The 17,522-nt window shown below is 47.5% G+C and overlaps 1 protein-coding gene across 2 annotated transcripts in view; it reads right to left on the bottom strand.

The window, feature by feature from the left end:
• COL5A1 (collagen type V alpha 1 chain) overlaps positions 1 to 17,522 on the bottom strand; it is a 234,267-nt gene that overhangs the window by 100,477 nt on the left and 116,268 nt on the right. For both annotated transcript variants that reach the window (XM_063316318.1, XM_063316317.1), the window contains exons 12-19: positions 14,344 to 14,418; positions 12,607 to 12,699; positions 8,805 to 8,861; positions 6,883 to 6,936; positions 5,984 to 6,037; positions 4,108 to 4,161; positions 1,776 to 1,829; positions 370 to 423 (exon numbers count right to left, since the gene is read on the bottom strand). In XM_063316318.1, coding sequence (XP_063172388.1) covers positions 370 to 423; positions 1,776 to 1,829; positions 4,108 to 4,161; positions 5,984 to 6,037; positions 6,883 to 6,936; positions 8,805 to 8,861; positions 12,607 to 12,699; positions 14,344 to 14,418 — 495 coding nt within the window. The remainder of the gene's footprint in view (positions 1 to 369; positions 424 to 1,775; positions 1,830 to 4,107; positions 4,162 to 5,983; positions 6,038 to 6,882; positions 6,937 to 8,804; positions 8,862 to 12,606; positions 12,700 to 14,343; positions 14,419 to 17,522) is intronic.

Below are 17,522 nucleotides of genomic sequence, written 5' to 3'. Positions count from 1 at the left end.
ACCCAGAGAGGAATACTGGAGACTCAAGGCCATCATAAATCATGGCACCATAGATCCAGTTGATGTTGCTTAAACAAAAGGTGAATGTTGGGTGACTAAATTTGACCCAGGGAGGTCAATCAAGAATGGATCAAGTCACCAGCTGAAGGATTTACAAGAAAAAAATAATTCCCTATAGGCCTGCCTACATCTTCCTATCACTCCGAAGATCCTTACTTCCCCTAACCCTAACCCTCTGCATAACTTTGTGTACATGTAACTGTAAATGGTGAAGCCATTTACAGTGGCTTTGTACCCACATGTAAGCTCAGTGAATGATAAACAGACCCACATTCCTTAATGTTCAAAAGAATACTTGACAGAACTCACCCTTTCCCCATCTTCACCTGGGGCTCCTGGAGGACCCGAGGGACCAGGATCACCCTAAAGGAAAAAAAGGGCAGCATCAGCCATGTTTTTGATCCCCCCACTCCCAAAAAAAATCCTAGAGTCAAAGACTGAGACACTGGCTAGGCATATATTCCATAACTGCTGATCTGCAAGCTATTGGAGAAGACAACACAGCTCTTTGCAGGTGAGTTATATATTTCTCCTGTTCCTTTAGATATATTTGGAAGTCATTGTGTGCAGTACACCCTTCTGAGGCAGCACTGGGTGTGTATGTAAAGGGCAAGAAAAAACCCTCCACCAGAGAGGTAAGGCATGCTACACCCACCCAGGGGCAGGCCACTTGGGCTCTTCCAGAAGCCAGCCCTCCTTGTCACTGGCCACTTTGGCTGAAGCAGGTTCACATGGAAGTCAAACTGCTTTCTCCTGCACAGGCAGTTTGGACCCAGAGAATAAAAGATGAAATAAAAAATAAAAGTAGTAATGCTGCTAGGAGTGAGGAGAACAGGATCCAAAGGGAAGGGGCAGGGCAGGGGAACCCAAGGCTGCCAAATGCAAATGTGAAGACCTTTGAGGTACCAGTAAGAAAGAGAAGAGATTTATGTGGGACCCCAGATGAGCTGCCTGAGCTATTGGCAACTGGAGGTTTTCAGAAAGGCTATTGGTTGAAGGCCCACAGACCCAGCCCCCTCCTGAGAGATTTTGTGCCTGGAGCCCAGCTGACCTGGTGGCCCAGGATGCTTAAAACACTGGGAATGATTTGTAAGAACAGTCTCTGCAAATGAGTTACAGTTTTCTCACTGATGTCCTCCCTCAGGTCGGCCTGGATGTGTCATTGTTAAAGTTTTCAAGCAGCATTTGGGGAAAACTTCATTATTAAAACTCCACTGCAATGCACAGCTGCACTGGGAGATTTCAGGATTGGTCCTGGACATTCATTTCTCCACTAAGGTCTGTCTCCAATGTTTTAAAGGCCCCAAATCTTTTACAGCACACAAAGATACTGTGCAATTGCTGAAAATTAGAAAAACGTTGCATTTAATAATAAAGCAATCCTGGCCTTAAATTCTCCCTTCCTCCCTTTCCTTGTTGTTTTATTACTTGAAAAAATGTTATGGATGACACTCCCACTCCATAACTGAAGCAGGGAAAACTTGTTGGCCAAGCCACAAATGACAGACCATGGCATGCAAGGCCCAAAGACCCTTCCAGACAACAGGGAAAGACCACTAGTAAAGATGAGAACATCCTCATTGTCTTCAATCAGCTCTGAGAAACAGGCCATTCCAAACAAAGTAGTGTGCAGCAATAAAAGCCAACCAGAGACCATCTTCACCTCAGCAACCTGTAGAAAGCAGAACAATGCAAAAACGTATGCAGGGACTTACCCTGTGTCCCTTTTCCCCAGGCAACCCAGCCAGGCCATCAAAACCTCGGTCACCCTGCAAGAAAATTCAGAGGGAGAGTGACTTCCAGTTCCAAATGGTCCTTGAGAAAACATCCTGCCCTTGGCCTCTGACCCAACCTCAGAAGAAGAGGCGGATCATGACCAAGCTCTCAACAGTCCTGATGAAGGGCAGTCCAAGCACCAGTGGAAAGGCAGAATCAGTCCTCGCTGCCTGAACTGCCCCCAAAGACCCAACCCTGAACTGGAGTCCCAACCATCAGCCTGTGGGAACAACTCCATCTCCAAGCAGGATTTGAGAAGGTAGACAGACAGAGGAATGCGTGATTGTGTGGAAAAGTGCCTCATGTGATTTTTGGTCTACTCGGTAGAAGGGTGGCTGCCTTAGGCAGCCTAAGCCTGGAATTCAGGGCCAACTGGTGTCACATCTACTCAGGCAGATGCTGGCAAGTTCCCATATTTCAGGACTGACTATGCATGGTCAGCCTTCAACTGTGAAAGTCTCCTTAGGAACGTCAACCCTGGCCTGGTACTGGTTCTGCTCCCTGCTCTGCCCTGACAGAGGGCAAATCTTGTCCCACTCCTTCCTCTAGCTAAGCTAACAGTGCAAGTACTTGGGCTGTTTGCACCAAAGGCTCCCACCTTGGTGCCTGACTCAGAGGGGCAAGATTACCTGAACTGCCTGGGCCAAGGACAGAGCGCACACAGCACAGAGGGAGTGCAAAGAGAGGAAGGGAGGAGTGCTGGCTAAAGGAGGCTGAAAGGTGGGGTCCTTGGAGGGATTTGGGAGCTCCCCCTCCATTCACCTGCAATAACAGGTCTCCTTTCTCCCTCCAGGGCCCATTGTATGCCACATTCACTGTTTCAGGCATTTGCACTCTGGCTTCTAACAGGATAAAAATATCAGTGCAACCTTTTTCAAGCCAATTTGGCATTTGAGAGTCTTGCCAAGGACAAGGAGGTGAGCCAGAACAAAGAGTTAGGCAAAAAAATCAATTTGGTTTTGTTTAATCTCACTGAAATTTAAATAAATAGGATGACTTCTCAAATAATCATATTAAAAATGGCAATTCAGTGGAAATCTTTGGAAGGGCTTGGGGGTCACAGGAGGCCCCAGTGCCTCAAGTTGCAGGCAGGGGTGGGGCAGCATCTAATCTTAGGTGCCTAGGACTTGCTGGGGAAGCCCATCCCCCCACCCCTCCCTGACTACGTATTCCTGAGAGGTGGGACTTGCTTCCCATCACAGGATGGGTGCCAAGGTACCAGGCAGCCTCCCATTTCTGCTCCCTGCCCTCCTCACACTGTTTTGCCCTGGCAGGGAAACAGAGATCAAAATCTCTGTGGATGTGAAGGAGAAAGAGGGCAGGTGGTCCAGAGGGGCTGCATCTACCTTACTGGCCATGTTGTTTTTTATGCAGTTGTTTCTTTTAAAACTTGTAAAAATCCACACTGCCTTTTGTTCACAACCTTTCCTAAAACACAGAGCTTCTGTATGTAACTTCCTCTAACAGATGCATTTCCAACATCTATTTTTAAACTTTATCATCCTCCATGTCATTCTTATTTGTGTAAATTCACCAAGCAGGATTTCAACATGCGTTTCTCCAAATCCCAGCTCTTTTTCCAGAATGCTGCTCCCCTCTGCTCTGACAGAGTATTGCCTGGCTTTAGTAACCTTCTCTGACCCTCCTACCCACCCGCCCACCCTCATTCTCTCCACGTGCAATTGCACAAAAGTCCCTTGGTGCTCCCCATGGGAAGGGAGGGCCTGAAAGAATGAATTGCCTGGACCTTTCTGAAAGCAGTTTAAACTGTCCTTGTAGGATCTACGAGGAGAAAGCTGATGGATGGTGATTCTCTTGAGTCCTGGCGTATCCTTGCACATCCTCGCATGTTGGAATTAGTTCTTGCCTCTGTAGCTATAAATTATTCTCCTGTCACCTCTCCCTTCTTTCGCCCTGAAGCTGCTTTGGAGACCAGGGAGACTTAGAGAAGAAACGGGTGATTTGCAGTCCTCCTCCTCTTTAACAATTCCCTCCCCACATCTATTTCCACGTTAAGTACCTACATAATCAACCACTTAAACCTTCTAATATACGACTTCCAGGCAACATCCCTGCATTCAAATTCAGCATTACCACTTGTCTCTTCTGATGAAAGCTGAGTGAGTGCCATAGAAAGAAGAATACAGGTGGTTCTTTAGATTAGGAGATGGCTAATTTTCTGCCACTCAGCATGTAATTCCTCCCTGGATGCTGCATTTGGAGTGGTGAAAGTATGGCATGAACAAGAAGTAGAATGTTTGGCCCAGTTACCTTTGGCCCCGTTTGGCCTGGCATCCCTCGAGCACCATCGCTGCCAGCCCGTCCCTAAAAGGAGAGGAGGAAAAGGGAATTAAATAGCCAAACCAGATCCAGGTGAACAGAATTTGCTCTTGAGCTGAGGCTACAGTCGTAGGACAGTCCACCCACTCCACTATCTGCCCCCTCCCTGCTTCTCCTATACATTTTTCACAATTCATCTGGCTGCCCATGCTCAGAATTGGAAGACTGTCTTGGAGTGACCGTGGCTTTGTTCTTGTGCTGGCAAGAGCTAACTCACCCTTCGCCACTGTTGCAAGCATTTAGTTCAACCTGATACTCATCCAAGAAATTCTTCAGTGACTCAGTAGTCGATAGACCAGACTAGGAAACCAAAGTCATGCATGCTAATACAGTACTACTTTTATTAGAAGATTACAGTAACAGAATCTTGCCCGTCTGAATGCGCTTCCCCCTCCCTCCCGTTGTCTTTGCGAGAACGAGGGCGGGTCTTGCCTGAGACACTTTCTCAGATTACATTTCTGTCCCGGACTCAGATGTCTTTTATCTGACCGTTGTCTTGGCAGCAGCTCTTCCTCCTGTTCCTCAGAGTTATTCCTACTTCTCATTGCAGTAGCTTATCCGGTTCTCTTCTTCAATTGTCTTTGATTTTTCCAAGCATCAGGTCTTCTTGAACGGCTCTTCTCTTTGCATGATGTGTCCCAAACATCTAAAGTTTAGCTTGGATATTAGCACTTCCAGTGAGCAGTTTGGCATCACACAGGTAGTCCTTGCTTAGCAACCACCATTGGAACCGGCAGCTCCGTTGCTAAGCGCCACAGTTGCTAAGCGGAAAATCACGTGACCACAACGGGCTTACCACCTCACTTCCCCTTTAGTCATTAAGCGAAGCACCACAGTTGTTAAGTAAAACATCACATGACCACAACTTACAATTTTACTTTTACCTTCTCTATTAACTCTGCTTGTCGCAAGCCAGTTGTGAAGCACACAAATGGTGATCATGTGACTGCAGGATGCTACACTGGTCAAAAATGTGAGGACTGGTTGCAAAGCTATTTTTTACACTGTTGTAATTTCAAATAGTCACTAAACAAGGCAGTCAGCAAGTGAGGACTACCTGTAATTTCTTTTGTTCAGAATTTCTTTCTTTCTGATGGTCCAGCTTTCACAGCCTATTGTTACAGCTGGGAAAACCATGGTCCTGGCAATAGGCACCTTTGTTGCCAGTGTGATGTCCCTGCCCTTTAATATTTCATCTCGATTTGCCAGTCTGTCTCGCCAGTAGCAGGTGCTTCTTTCTTTCATGGCTACAGTCAGGCCCCTGTCAATTTTTGTGCCTGGGAAGATAACCTCTGTTTCTGCTTCAGCTTCTTCTCCGCGCATTTACACTGGCGGTGGGCAATGCCTGTTGACTTAATCACTGGGATTTTCCTAATATCAAACCTGCTTTTGCACTTCCTCCTTTCTTCTTCAACAAGAGATTCCTGAATCTTCCTTGCTCCCAGCCAACAAGACAGCGTCATCCACATATCTGAGGTTGTTATTTATTTGTCAAGATGCTGCCACTCAGGCAGAATTTTGAGCAAGGTAGCTACAGAATCGTGAAGGAGCTTTGATTGGAGCACAAGCAAATTTGAATAATGCACTCATTAAAGGAAGCAGTTTCTTTGGGGCTCCTGCCAGTCAGGCCTCTGTGCTGCCTCTCACTCCCTCCTGGGTTGCCCTGCCCATGACCTGTATGGCTGGCCCTCCCAGAGCTCTTTAGGCCATGGCCCATGGTTTGCACGGAACACTATTGCAGCATCGCCCTGGTTTTGAGCAGGCCAGGCTTGTCCAGGCCTAGCCAAGATTTTCAGAGGTTACCTACCCGGCGTCCTGGTTTCCCTGATGGACCCGGAGGACCTTGTACCCCTCGTGGACCCTGGAATAGAATGAACCAATTGAAATCAGAACCCGAAGTTTTGGAAGAAAGCTGGCTCTTTTCTTTCCCAGGAGAGAGCTTGGGGGAAAGGGTCAATTACTTTGACCTCCAGTTAGACCCCAGTCTCTCCACAGGAAGGAGTGGTAGGGAAGGAAGCTCACAGTTTGACAAGCTGTTACTAGGTGCATTGACAGCCCAAGGATGGTTGAGAGGGCTTGATATCATGCTGTTGCAACTCCCCAGAACAATTATTCTGGGAGACAGCAACATTCAAGAGTCTCAAGAAAGTTAATAGACAACACTCAGGGCTGTGCCAAAAAATTCTTCAATCTGACAAAAGAAAAATTGTTTTCAAAACGTCTCTTAAAGAAGAGGAGAATCTCAGCAACATTCCCTTGAGTGCAGTCAAGCGCTCTTGGACTGACTTAGCAACAAGGTAGCCTAAGGATGTGGGTGTCCCATTGTGCCTTGCCCCATTCCCAGCCTCTCTGGCTCCCATTAACTTCCAAGGGAAGCCACCAACTCCCCTCCCAGGGTGCTCCTTCAGAGCAGGAAATGTGGGCAGCCAATTTAGGGCACAGGGACAGCTAGGTGTTCATCCATAAAACACTGCACAAAAATAAAAATGCCTCAAACTTAGAGATCGCTTTGGGAAATATGCCTGAAGCACAGTTTCCTTGGAACCTTTGGTGAAGCACTGTTTTTGCTTCAATTCTGGCATTAATTTTAGAAAGCCTCTCAATCAAAGCAAGATTCAGTAGAATCAGGAGGCAAAGTAGAGCAACCACAGTCCCTCCAAAACTGACCAGGGAAAACAGCACATCCATCTTGCTCATCACTCCTACCTGAGGCCCCATATCTCCTGGTTCACCTTTGATTCCTCCACCACCTGGGGGTCCCTGCATGAGAAGAAACATTGGTAAAAAGGCACATAATGAAAAAAAATCCCTGTGGATCCAAAGGCCATTTTGGGGGAGGGGTCCAGCAGTAACAGGTGCAAAGGACCACTGAGAATGCTGTCTGCAGGCACATAATAAAAGATTTGGCCTTGAGCACTAAGAAGCACATTCAACCTTGTAAATATGCTAATAGAAAAGAAGGCACTCCTTGCATTCAAATAGTCCAACAAGCAACAAGGGCCCAGCGGTGTCAAGGCAGGAGAAGTGAGAAGCCTGGCTTCCAAGGGATAGGAACATGGATTTAAGAATCATAGAAATGTTTTTGGAAGGGATCCCAAGGCTCATCTAATCCATATCCTTTCAGTTTTGAAAAGCCGTCTTAAAGATGTGCTGCTGAATTCTACCATATCTAGCCTTTTCAGTTCTATTCTCAGCAGGCATTAAGGATATTAACTCGATAGGACTCAAGCTGCTAAATAATGGCTATTGATGAATAATAAGAGTCAACAGGAGATTTGAATGGAAGGCATGATAACTGTGTTCAAGTATCCAAAGGCTGAACAATTGCCTTCCACGTGACAGTTGTTGTTCCAAGAGACAGGAGAAGGAACAAGGGGTTTGAACTACAAGACAACAGATTTTGGTTTACGCAATAAGGGCTGTGCATGGAGGAACCCGCTGACCCTGGAGATTGTGGTTGTGCTGGGCTGGGGATATTTGAGCCTGGATGGCCACCGTCAGGGATGCCATACCACGGGATTCCTCCCTCAGGAAGGGGTTGGGCCTTTCCAACCCTGACATTCGATGAAATCTGCCCTCATTGCTTTATTTTTTTCAGAATAGGCATTTATTCCACTTTCCAACTCCCCCCCCGACTCCCCCCCCCCGATTCCTTCATTAAGTTTGTAAGCAACGAAAACTGCAGTAGAATAGTTGGGGAATGAGGCTGTTTTATTCAAGGCAAATCAGATTCATTTCTTTAAAAAATCTTGCTGCAGAATGCAAATAAATGAATCAGCTCTAGCTTAGACCTGTTCCTCTCAATATATTATTTCACAAGGACAGAGGTACATGTTTCATGTGACCATGGCATGAAGCCCCTTTGCAAAGGACCTTGGGAAACAAAAAACACATTTTCCTTCCAAATACCACAAACTAGTGAGAAGTTGGCACCATTCTGGCAGTGTGTGTCATCCTTCAGAGCAATGGCTGACTTCACTGACTCCAGGGCTGCCACAGTCCTGGCCAACAGTGGGTGGGCGCCAGCTGGTGCTGCTGCTGCTAAGTCTCCCCTCCATCACAGCAAACCATTAAACAAACTGGGACAAAGTGGCATAGTGTGAACAGCCAAACCATGGTTCCTTTGAAGCAAATAGCCCACCACTCTTGAGAATGTGGCCCCCTGTGCAAGAGCTGTTGGAAAATATGCATCCCTTGATCCCAGGGCTGCCCTGGCCTTGGACTCGTCACTCCAGAGAGTAACAGGGGAGAACTGGCCAAAACTTTATTTTTTATTTCAGTTACATTTAATGAAATGTGACTACTCTCCAGGCATGTATTCAATAATACTCCTCCCACCCACGCCCAATTAAGAATTACAACTTGATGATGACAATTTTTGGCACATTTCAATGACCTGATGCCTTCAGGCCACATGATTTGTGGGCTCAGGTTGTGCACCATGCCTCGTAAGGAAGGAAGCACATTGCAACATGCTTCAACAGTTACAAATATTTCTCCCATGGCTGTGCACAGCCAGAGTCCAAAGCTACCTCACTGAAGTATGACTAAGTGAGCTGTTCTGCACATGCTGATCACAAAGTTCTAGAAAATGGTGTCCAGAGCTGTGGGAAAGGGGATTTACTCACCACGGGGCCTGGTCTCCCAGTCAGACCCATTGGGCCTGCCGGCCCCCTCAAAGCCAGCTGCAGGAAAAGAGAGAAATGGCGTCATGGACCCCGCTCAATATCTGGAGAGCCATCCAGGCGCAGACCTCTCCAAGGAGAGATGGCTACAGAGCCTTTGAAAGCCCCTCTTGGCAACTACAAATGATCACATTGGTGATTAAGCCTCTGGCTTGGAAGAAGCCCCCCTTCTTGCTCATAGCTGGGGGTCAGGCATAAGGGACAAGTAGGGCCTTCCACATAAAAAGGAAGCATGCGCACAAGTGGAAGCACTGAACCCATCTTGACCAGGATGCTGGAAGAAGCAGGTGGGGAAGCCTAGACTGCTGCATTAAGCTTGGAGGAAGAAGAAGGGGGTTCTGTTGCACTGGAGGGGGGGGGCAAATGGGAACCCAGGGCCAAACGTGCCAAGACAGAATCCAGCTGTGTCTCCCCATCTGCATCTGCCCTGCCTTTAACTGGACGTTTGCCCCAGGTGTGCCCTGTTTGGATCTTTGCTCCCTTTGGATCCAAATACAGCCCACAAGAGGAACAGCAAAGGCACAGACACGGAGGAGAGGGGAGGAGAGGAGAGGATGGGGCCCCTGTGCTAGAGCTGGACATTGTCCAACGTTGTCTGATGTGCACAGGATTGCCATCTCTTGGAGCCGCAGGCTGTTGTTTGGATTGTGCCAGAAAGGCTCTGTAGAATTGAATAAAATTGAATTCTACAGAGCCTTTCTGGCACATCCAAACAACACACAAGCTGCGTTCACATGTGAGGCTTAATCAGGCCACTTAAAAGCATTCCCACCACAGGCAACAGGCAAACCTTGGTTAGTTTTTGGGGGATGGAGACATGCTGCAAATCTAGCCTGTTAGGTGAGATTATTTCACCCAGAAATGGGGTTGAATTGATTCTTTCATCAAATTTGGTGTATGATGTGAACCTAGCCACTGAGAGGTGGGTTAAGTGGCACAGCCAAAAAAGGCAGGACTCCCACTCAGGAATGCTTGTGGGAATTTCCTCCAAGGAAAGCAGGGACAGGCATATACAGTTACGCACAAGACTTCCTTGTGAGTAGCACAAACAGGACGAGCGCCCCAAGTGTGCTTACCGTTCGCCCTTCCCCCTAAGGCAATTACAGCCTGTTCTCAGAGTACCCAGATAATAGGCTTATAGTATCCCAGATACAGATACAGAAGTAGGAGGTGGGAAGTAGGAGAATCTGGAATAATTAACAATGACTTTGTATCACTACATTACACAAAGAGCTTAAAATGTCATTGTCATGTTTTATTTTTATTTTTTTAAAAACCACTAATTAAAAAGTCATGTAGCTATGTGAGAGTCAATAAATCTTTGGTTAGGTAATGGGGCTGTCCACACTTTATAACCTTGCAGGGACAAATTTGTTCCGTTGCTAGAATTCAATACCTTAAAAGACCTGTAATTATCTGTGTTCTCCAGTAATTAAAATCCACCCATGCCTGCAACTGGAACAGCAAGGAAGTCACAGAAATGCTACATTATGTAGTGAATGGTTGTTGAGTGTTTAACTGCTCCCCAATTAAAAGGGGCAGCAGGAAAAAAAACACCTCTGCTTTGAGAGCAGAATCTAAGGAAATACATTGTTTTTGAAAAAGACAGCAAGCCAAAGTCTGCAGGGCTTAAAGCTTGATTTAAAATCTCAGGAAGCCCCACAATCAGGTAAGAAGGGGCACGCAGGACTTGCCAAACAGACTGAAACTGGGCATGTCTGAACTGCATGTGGGAAATGAATCTCTGGTAGGATCACATACAGTAAATGTTAGGAGAGGAGACCTCCCTCAACACATCCACCAGTTTCTTGCTTGTTCTTGTAAAACAAGCTAAATCAAGTCAAAGATATGGGGCCTGCATTTGCACACTGGGCTAATTTTAACTTTGGTTAGTTTTTTTATTGCCTAGTGTGTTCCAGGAACCTAGCCTGGTTAGGCAAACCAGTAACCAGGTTGAGCATTGTCATGTTGCTCATTTCAATGTTCTGTTAACATTGTAACGTTTCACATGTCAATTCATTTTCCGTGTATACTCGCTTGGCTCGTTCGGGGTTTTTCCATTCCTGCGCTCTCCTTTGTTTTGGATCTGTGGAATGTATGTTTGGGTTTGCAATCCTGTTCAAGGTTACTTTCCCAGGCGTGTGTAACGGTTCCTAACACCTGGGAGGGGGTGCGTGCTGACGAGCGCTTGGGGCGGAACTGGATTGAAGGCAAGGCTTTTAAAGTTTGTATTTGGCGCGCTTTTGCTCATTCTCAGCTTTCTCTGTATTTGCATACTATTCCTTTAATAAATCAGTTATCTTTAAGCCCGAGCTTGTGAGACTGAGTATTTGGGATAGGCAACCATTACAAGCATGCTGTATGAATGCAGAGACCAGCTGGATTCTTGCTCTCTGACATTCCTCAGCCAGCCAGCACCCACTGGGAGGGCAAACCAGCCTCCAGTGCCATCAGGGACAAGAAGGCAAAATGCAGGGCCCACCACCGCCACTCGTTGCAGCAGGACTGAAGTGTCTTTTGCCTGCACCCTCGGCCTCTGCCTTCCTGTCCTCCTCGCTCTCTTCAGATCCCTGTGGATGGCTTTCCCCAGCAACAGTGGAGTGCCACGTATGATGAAGTGGGCAGTGGGACACAAAAGCTTGTGCAAGGAGAGATGGGCTTGTCTTAAAGCTGCCACAGGGGTGTTTTTGCTGCGAGAAGCTGCTGCTGGACCTCTCAAAAGGGGAACCTATTGTTTGGAGCTGGGACTGTGGTAATTCAAAGGATTTTAAGGGAACATCTGCAATTAAGAACTGTTCAGATGTTACAAAAATGACCTGCTCTCGATGACACTGAACAGGCTACAGATGACTGACCCTGCCTTCCTGCATGGCAATCAGGATGAGAAAAGCCTTCCATGTGTGGGGTGGGAGGGAGGGGTGTCTTAATAGGCTGTACAAATCAATGACAGAATGAATGAATTGCTGGGTATGGTTGTCTTACGTCTGTACTGTATCTGGAGGTGTGTTCCAGGAAGCCCTGGGTCTCATCACGTAACAACAAAGTACTGTTTTTTGTTCAGAAGTGGGTGCCCCTGCCCTGCCCCCCCAAGCATTGAAAGAGAAGGGAGAGTGGGTGGCTCAAGGCTAAGCTAGCTGTTCCTTGGTGTCCTGCTAAACATAAAAGGCTCGGCATTTTGTCTGTCTGGAGGGGTCTGGGTCACTGTTCCTTTTCACACCCGACCAATAAGGAAGCCACTTTTCAGCCTCGATCCTTCTTCATCCCACTCAACTTTCTGCCTTCAGACGATCCCAGGTTGTTCCATCTTGCTTATTATTTCTAAGATAGAGCCAGGTTACCTCCATAACCTTCCATTTTGTCACCCCAGACAAGTTGGTGCAATGAGAACAAGGATATTGCAGGGATGGTTGAAAGCATCTGCAAAAGATGGCCACCGCTTTTTTTTTTTTTACCCAGATGTCTCCTCCTGACATTTGACCCACCACATTGAACCCAAACACCTTTGATTGCCCACGGGAAGTTCAACAAGCCTGGTGAAGCTTTTCCCCTGTCTGGAGGGGAACCAGATTAGCTGCTGCAAAAGGGCCACCAAGAACTGCATCAGACTTGCTCGGAGGAGCTAGAAGGTAAACAAGGCGGCTGGAAGCCTTCAGCTGCTCTGGCCCGTGACTGCAGCCACCGGCCACGCTGGCTCCGGGGATCCATGGCTTCCTTGCAGAGAATGCTTGGGGCACTGGGTACTCACTCTAGCCTGCTGCAGGATGGCTTGCGCTTGGGACTCCTGGGCAGAGACCAGGGGCCCTTTGGAGCCACCATCTCCTCCTCCGCTGAACTGGAACTGCAGGGAGCAAGAGCAGAGAGCAATGGGTCAAGGTTTGGTTCCGCAACCAGACACCCGACAAAACACAGCCATGTGCAAAGCAAAGCAAAGCAAAGGAGTTTTGCAAATTACAATTACTCAGCAACCCTGTTGCACCAGGCGGTGGAGACGGGTTCCTCTTCCTGCTCTTCTCCAAAACCAGAACGGTGGGAGCCTCCTCCTCCAGATGCAGAGAAGTTAGGCTGTGCTCCTCTTCAAACGGGGCAATGGCCGGGCTGCCGCCATGGTTTTAAGGACTAACACAGGCCTGGAAGGAGTCCAGATCACTCATCGAGAATGGCCTTGAGTGGAGCTGTCTCCTCACAAGTATGTTCTCCCAGACCGATAGACCTGACTGGGAAAGAGCAACCCTGTGCACCCAAGAAGCTTTGCTCTCTTTCTCCACCTCGCCTTCCCACAGGGAGCCAAGCCTTGACAGGAGCACCAGTCATTTTAGTCCCTCTCTCCCTGTCCAGCACGTTTTATTTCCTGCATTTTCTCCCTCCGTTATTTGCTGGTTTGTGGTTCTGCAAGCTGCAGCCTTTCCCCATCTGTTAAATCCTCCCCCGGGTGCGAGGAGGGGTGCGCAGGTGATTTGGCTGCCCACGCGTGGCACTGAAGCTTCAGAAGCCGCATCGGGATTCACAAGGGTCTTGCTTCCCCTCAGTTTGACATTCATCCTTCTGATCCCTATTTCCTGGATTGAGGTGCCAGATGGATGAGCTGATCCTGCAGTTCCACATGTCTCTAAATTTTGTAAGGCCCAAGAAAATGTCCAAACATCTCAGAAATGTGCCTTTTAGGCTAACATATATAAAATATGCTTTTAGGAGAAATGTTTCAAACACATATTTTTGTGATGATCTCAACAATTATTTTCAAATAAATGTGGAAATGGAGCTGAGAGGTTCATGAGTGCACATGTGGAAAAGTGAGATGGATGAGAAACAGTCCTAGAGTGAGAATAGCCAAGTCTGAACATGAAGGTCTGGAGTAAGAGGGCCAGTAGCAGGCGGGCCTGGCTCTGACTACGTGGGCTGGATGCCATTTTTTAAAAATAATTTCAGCTGAATGTTCAAGAGGATGGAGGAATGGATAGAGACTGTGGAGAAGACAAAGAGGGGCCAGAGAAGAAGGAAGACATGGAGGATGAGGAGGACCAGAAGGAGAAAATGGGGAGGGGTCCCACAGGGTAAGTGGCTCACTGCTCTTAGGAGCATCACTGGCCACTCCATAGAGGGATGCTGATTGGACCCTGATTGTAGCAGCATTGCGGGGTGGACCCTCTGCTTCTTGTCTTCTAAAGCCACCCTCGCAACAAATCCGAAGAGTAGCTGTTTTGACCCACGCAGTGGGGCTGTGCAGCCCTTTGGACTCAAGGGAAAGTGGTGGTTTCCCCCCTTGGAACCTGAAGTGCTGCCAAGCCCCACCATCCAAGCCAAGCCACACCTGGGAGGACCCCTTCACACAGCCGTAAGAGGCAGGGGATGCCTCTGGAATACACCAACCCTCCTTTGTAGGCAATCTTCTTCCCACTCCTTCTTCTGCACTCAACTGGTCTACATTCTGTACTCAACCAAAGAAGCAATCCCAGAAAGGCTTTGCTGGCTCAGCCATACTCACCGGCAGCATCAGCATTGTCCCAGGTGGGCCTGGCAAACCATCAGCACCAGGAAGCCCTGGACGTCCAGGTGGGCCCTGTGAAAGGAGAGCATGAAGGACAGTATCAGCCATGGGAATGTTGGTGCCAGACATCAGGCTGGGCTGAGAGGATGTGTTCCAGACAAGCATGATCAGTCAGAATCTGGTTGATCTGATGTTGTGTGAACACAGGAATTGTTATTTGTTGACCTGGTCCTGGGTGTGAAAGTGGGTAATTGGAGCTGACAGTACTGGGAAAATTAAGCCATGGAAGAAAGAGAAGGAAGTCCTTCTTCAGCCATTGCCTGCCAAGAAATCTGTCAATGCATTGAGCTGGGAAGCTTTGCCAGCCACACCACCTTTCACAAAGCAAAGGGTTGTATTTTCCTCTATGGCTGCCAAAACCTTTGAACCAAAATATCTGTGAGGTTTGGGGATCATTTAGAAAAGGTTGCACCGAGTTGTGGGAGAGGTGGGGAAGAGAGTAAATCATAAAAAATGGAGTTTCCTTAAAAAACATGTTACCTCTCGTGTTTAATATCTATCATGAACTGAAAGAATATTTGCTATCATTAGTCAAAACTGTGCTCAGTACCTGACATATGACATCATAGTCAGTGTTGTTACCATATATGTAAAGTCACGTGGCATTTGGCATTAGGGATGCACAATTCTATTGAGATCAGATGTTTCTGAACTGTAACTCCTGTAATTGAAGACTTTCTACACAGCCTTAGAGATTGTGCTCAACCGCTTTTGCGAAGGAATTAGGGTTTGCTACTTAAACACAACTTTGCCCAACCTGGTGGACGTTAACTTCCCTGATCCCTATGCAATGGCCTTGCAGGTCATGCTTTATGCAGCTGGAATCTCTCCTGTGCCTCCTGTGGTGCCCTCCCCAACCACTCTTTTCCAACAGTTTGAGAACCGGAAGATTTGCCCTGGCAGATGAACATGGAACCCCCACCCCCCGCTGGGGCTGAGAGGGAATGGAGTCTGACAGGATGGCTGGGCTCACACCTGCTGTGTAGGGTCACTTCAAGGCCTAGTGCTGCATTGACATCACAGGCTCAGCTTGTTTTCTGATGGGGTGCTGAGCCTGCTGCTGCAACCCAGCTCTCCTGGAGCAGTTTGGTCTAGTGGTTAAGGTGCTGGGCTAGAAACCAGGAGTCTGTGAGTTCTAGTCCGGCCTTAGACATGAAAGTCGGCTGGGTGACCTTGGGCCGGTCCCTCTCTCTCAGCCCAGCCCGCCTCACAGGGTGGTGGTTGTGGGGAAAAGAGGAGGAGGAGGGAATAATATTAGGTATGTTCCCCGCCTATTGTTATTTATAAAAATAATAAAAGTGGGATAAAAATTAAATAAACAAACAAATAAATTTAGGATGTGGGGGCATAGTGTGAATGCAGCCAGCAGGTGCAGTGTGTTGTGTAGACTAGCCTGGGGACCTGGGTCTGTGATCCAGCTGCCAGGGTGAAAGGGCAGGCTGCGCACCAGAGAGTGCCACATCCATGCATGTTCAATGCACCACCATGTTGGCCCTGAATGAAGCCCCTCCTCTCACAGATGTTAATTCCTCAGGGAGGAGGCAGGAGAAAGAGAGTCTCACTGGAAGGGACAGACAGTTGCAAGGAGCAGTTACTCAGGCAATGCTTCAAAAAGTAGTCAATAAAATATGAATGAATAATAAATCTTGGTATCATCAATGCTCGTTAAATGATTTAAACACTAGCTCTTCCTTCCTATTTTATTTGATTTCCAAATTTAAACAAAGGCTCTGCATTCCCATTTATTTATTTATTTATTTTCATTCTGTTCCTTCTCCACCCATTCCTGCAGGGGCTGCAAATCAGATGGGGCCTCCGGCCTCCACCTGATGGCACGTGAACTCAGTGGTCGTGGAAGAGGAGCCTTCCCCCCCTAGAAAACAGGTCCACGTTTTCCAGGATCAAATTGATGCTGAGAATCACCAGGCCCTGCTCCACTCCTCAGCTGCAGTGCTCTCCACCTAACCTTGAATTGGCACCAATAATGCCAACGTGTATTTTGCTCTCCCTGCTGCTAATTCCTTGCCTGCTTCTCTTCTCAGCCACTACTGGATGGCCCTGCTTATCATGTCAACCACTCTTAAAGGCAAGGTGACTGGCTTTCTGGCTTTGCTGCAAATCCCCACCAGGCAGTGGGGGAACATCCACCAGGTGGGGGCTGCAACAGGAATGGGAGGATCTGACTTCAGGACTCTCTTTCTTCTCTGCCTCCCCACATCCCCTCTGGGCATCTCCCAAATTAACATAAAATGAAATAAATAAAAAATGAAAAGACACTAGGGCAGAAATAGTCCCAATGAGGAGGGAAGGAGACCCTTGTGCTGTAGGCAGGAAAACTGACTAGTGGCTGGGATACAGTCTTATTTTGGAATGAAGGAACATGATTGAAATGGACAAATATGGGCGAATTGCACATAAGCGCAAATACACCTGCTGTTCTTCTCCAGATGCAGACATGGAGATCTGCTTTCCTTTATTTGGTTCGTTTGTTATCCAGTTGGGATTCTGTGGAATGAGTTGCAAGTCCAAGAGAAAGCCATAAAGACAAAAGTAGGCTTTCAATACAGCCTCCTGCTGGTACTTTAACAATTGTCTTAAGTGATCCCTCTTAAAGGAATGATGGCAAGACTCTCTCTTCAAATCTAGGGGCAGAGGGTGGAATAGGAAAGAAGAAGAAATATTTTTATGGGGTGGTTGTAGATTAATGTACAATGGCATGGTCTTAGATTACATCATTGGTTCTTCCTCATTTTCCTGCAGCATGAAGATTTCTCCCTCACCCTTTTTCATGCCATGCCCTCACAATGTCACCTTCAACTCATCCCTATCCCACCATGGATGCAACCCACCTCCAACTATGTCTACCAGTTTGAAAGTGGGGCTTCCCTCTTCATCAGCAAAAATGGTGCTTGCAAAGATGCCTCTGTATGGATGAGGGTTCGGACGCTGATCTGCACAGTTCCCAGTGGCTGTGTTCAGCAGCGTGACATGCCCCTCCCTTTGGTCACTGGGGACATCCCTCCATGGCCATTCTGGCTTTGGCAGCAGGAGAAGAGGGCACCTGGCTTCTGCAGTGCCATTATGTGAGTACCCTCAGCTATGTGTTTTAGATGATC

The sequence above is a fragment of the Candoia aspera genome, chromosome 16 (assembly GCF_035149785.1).
Source record: "Candoia aspera isolate rCanAsp1 chromosome 16, rCanAsp1.hap2, whole genome shotgun sequence".
Taxonomy (NCBI): Eukaryota; Metazoa; Chordata; class Lepidosauria; order Squamata; family Boidae; genus Candoia; species Candoia aspera.
This window is presented reverse-complemented; position numbering and strand designations above follow the sequence as displayed.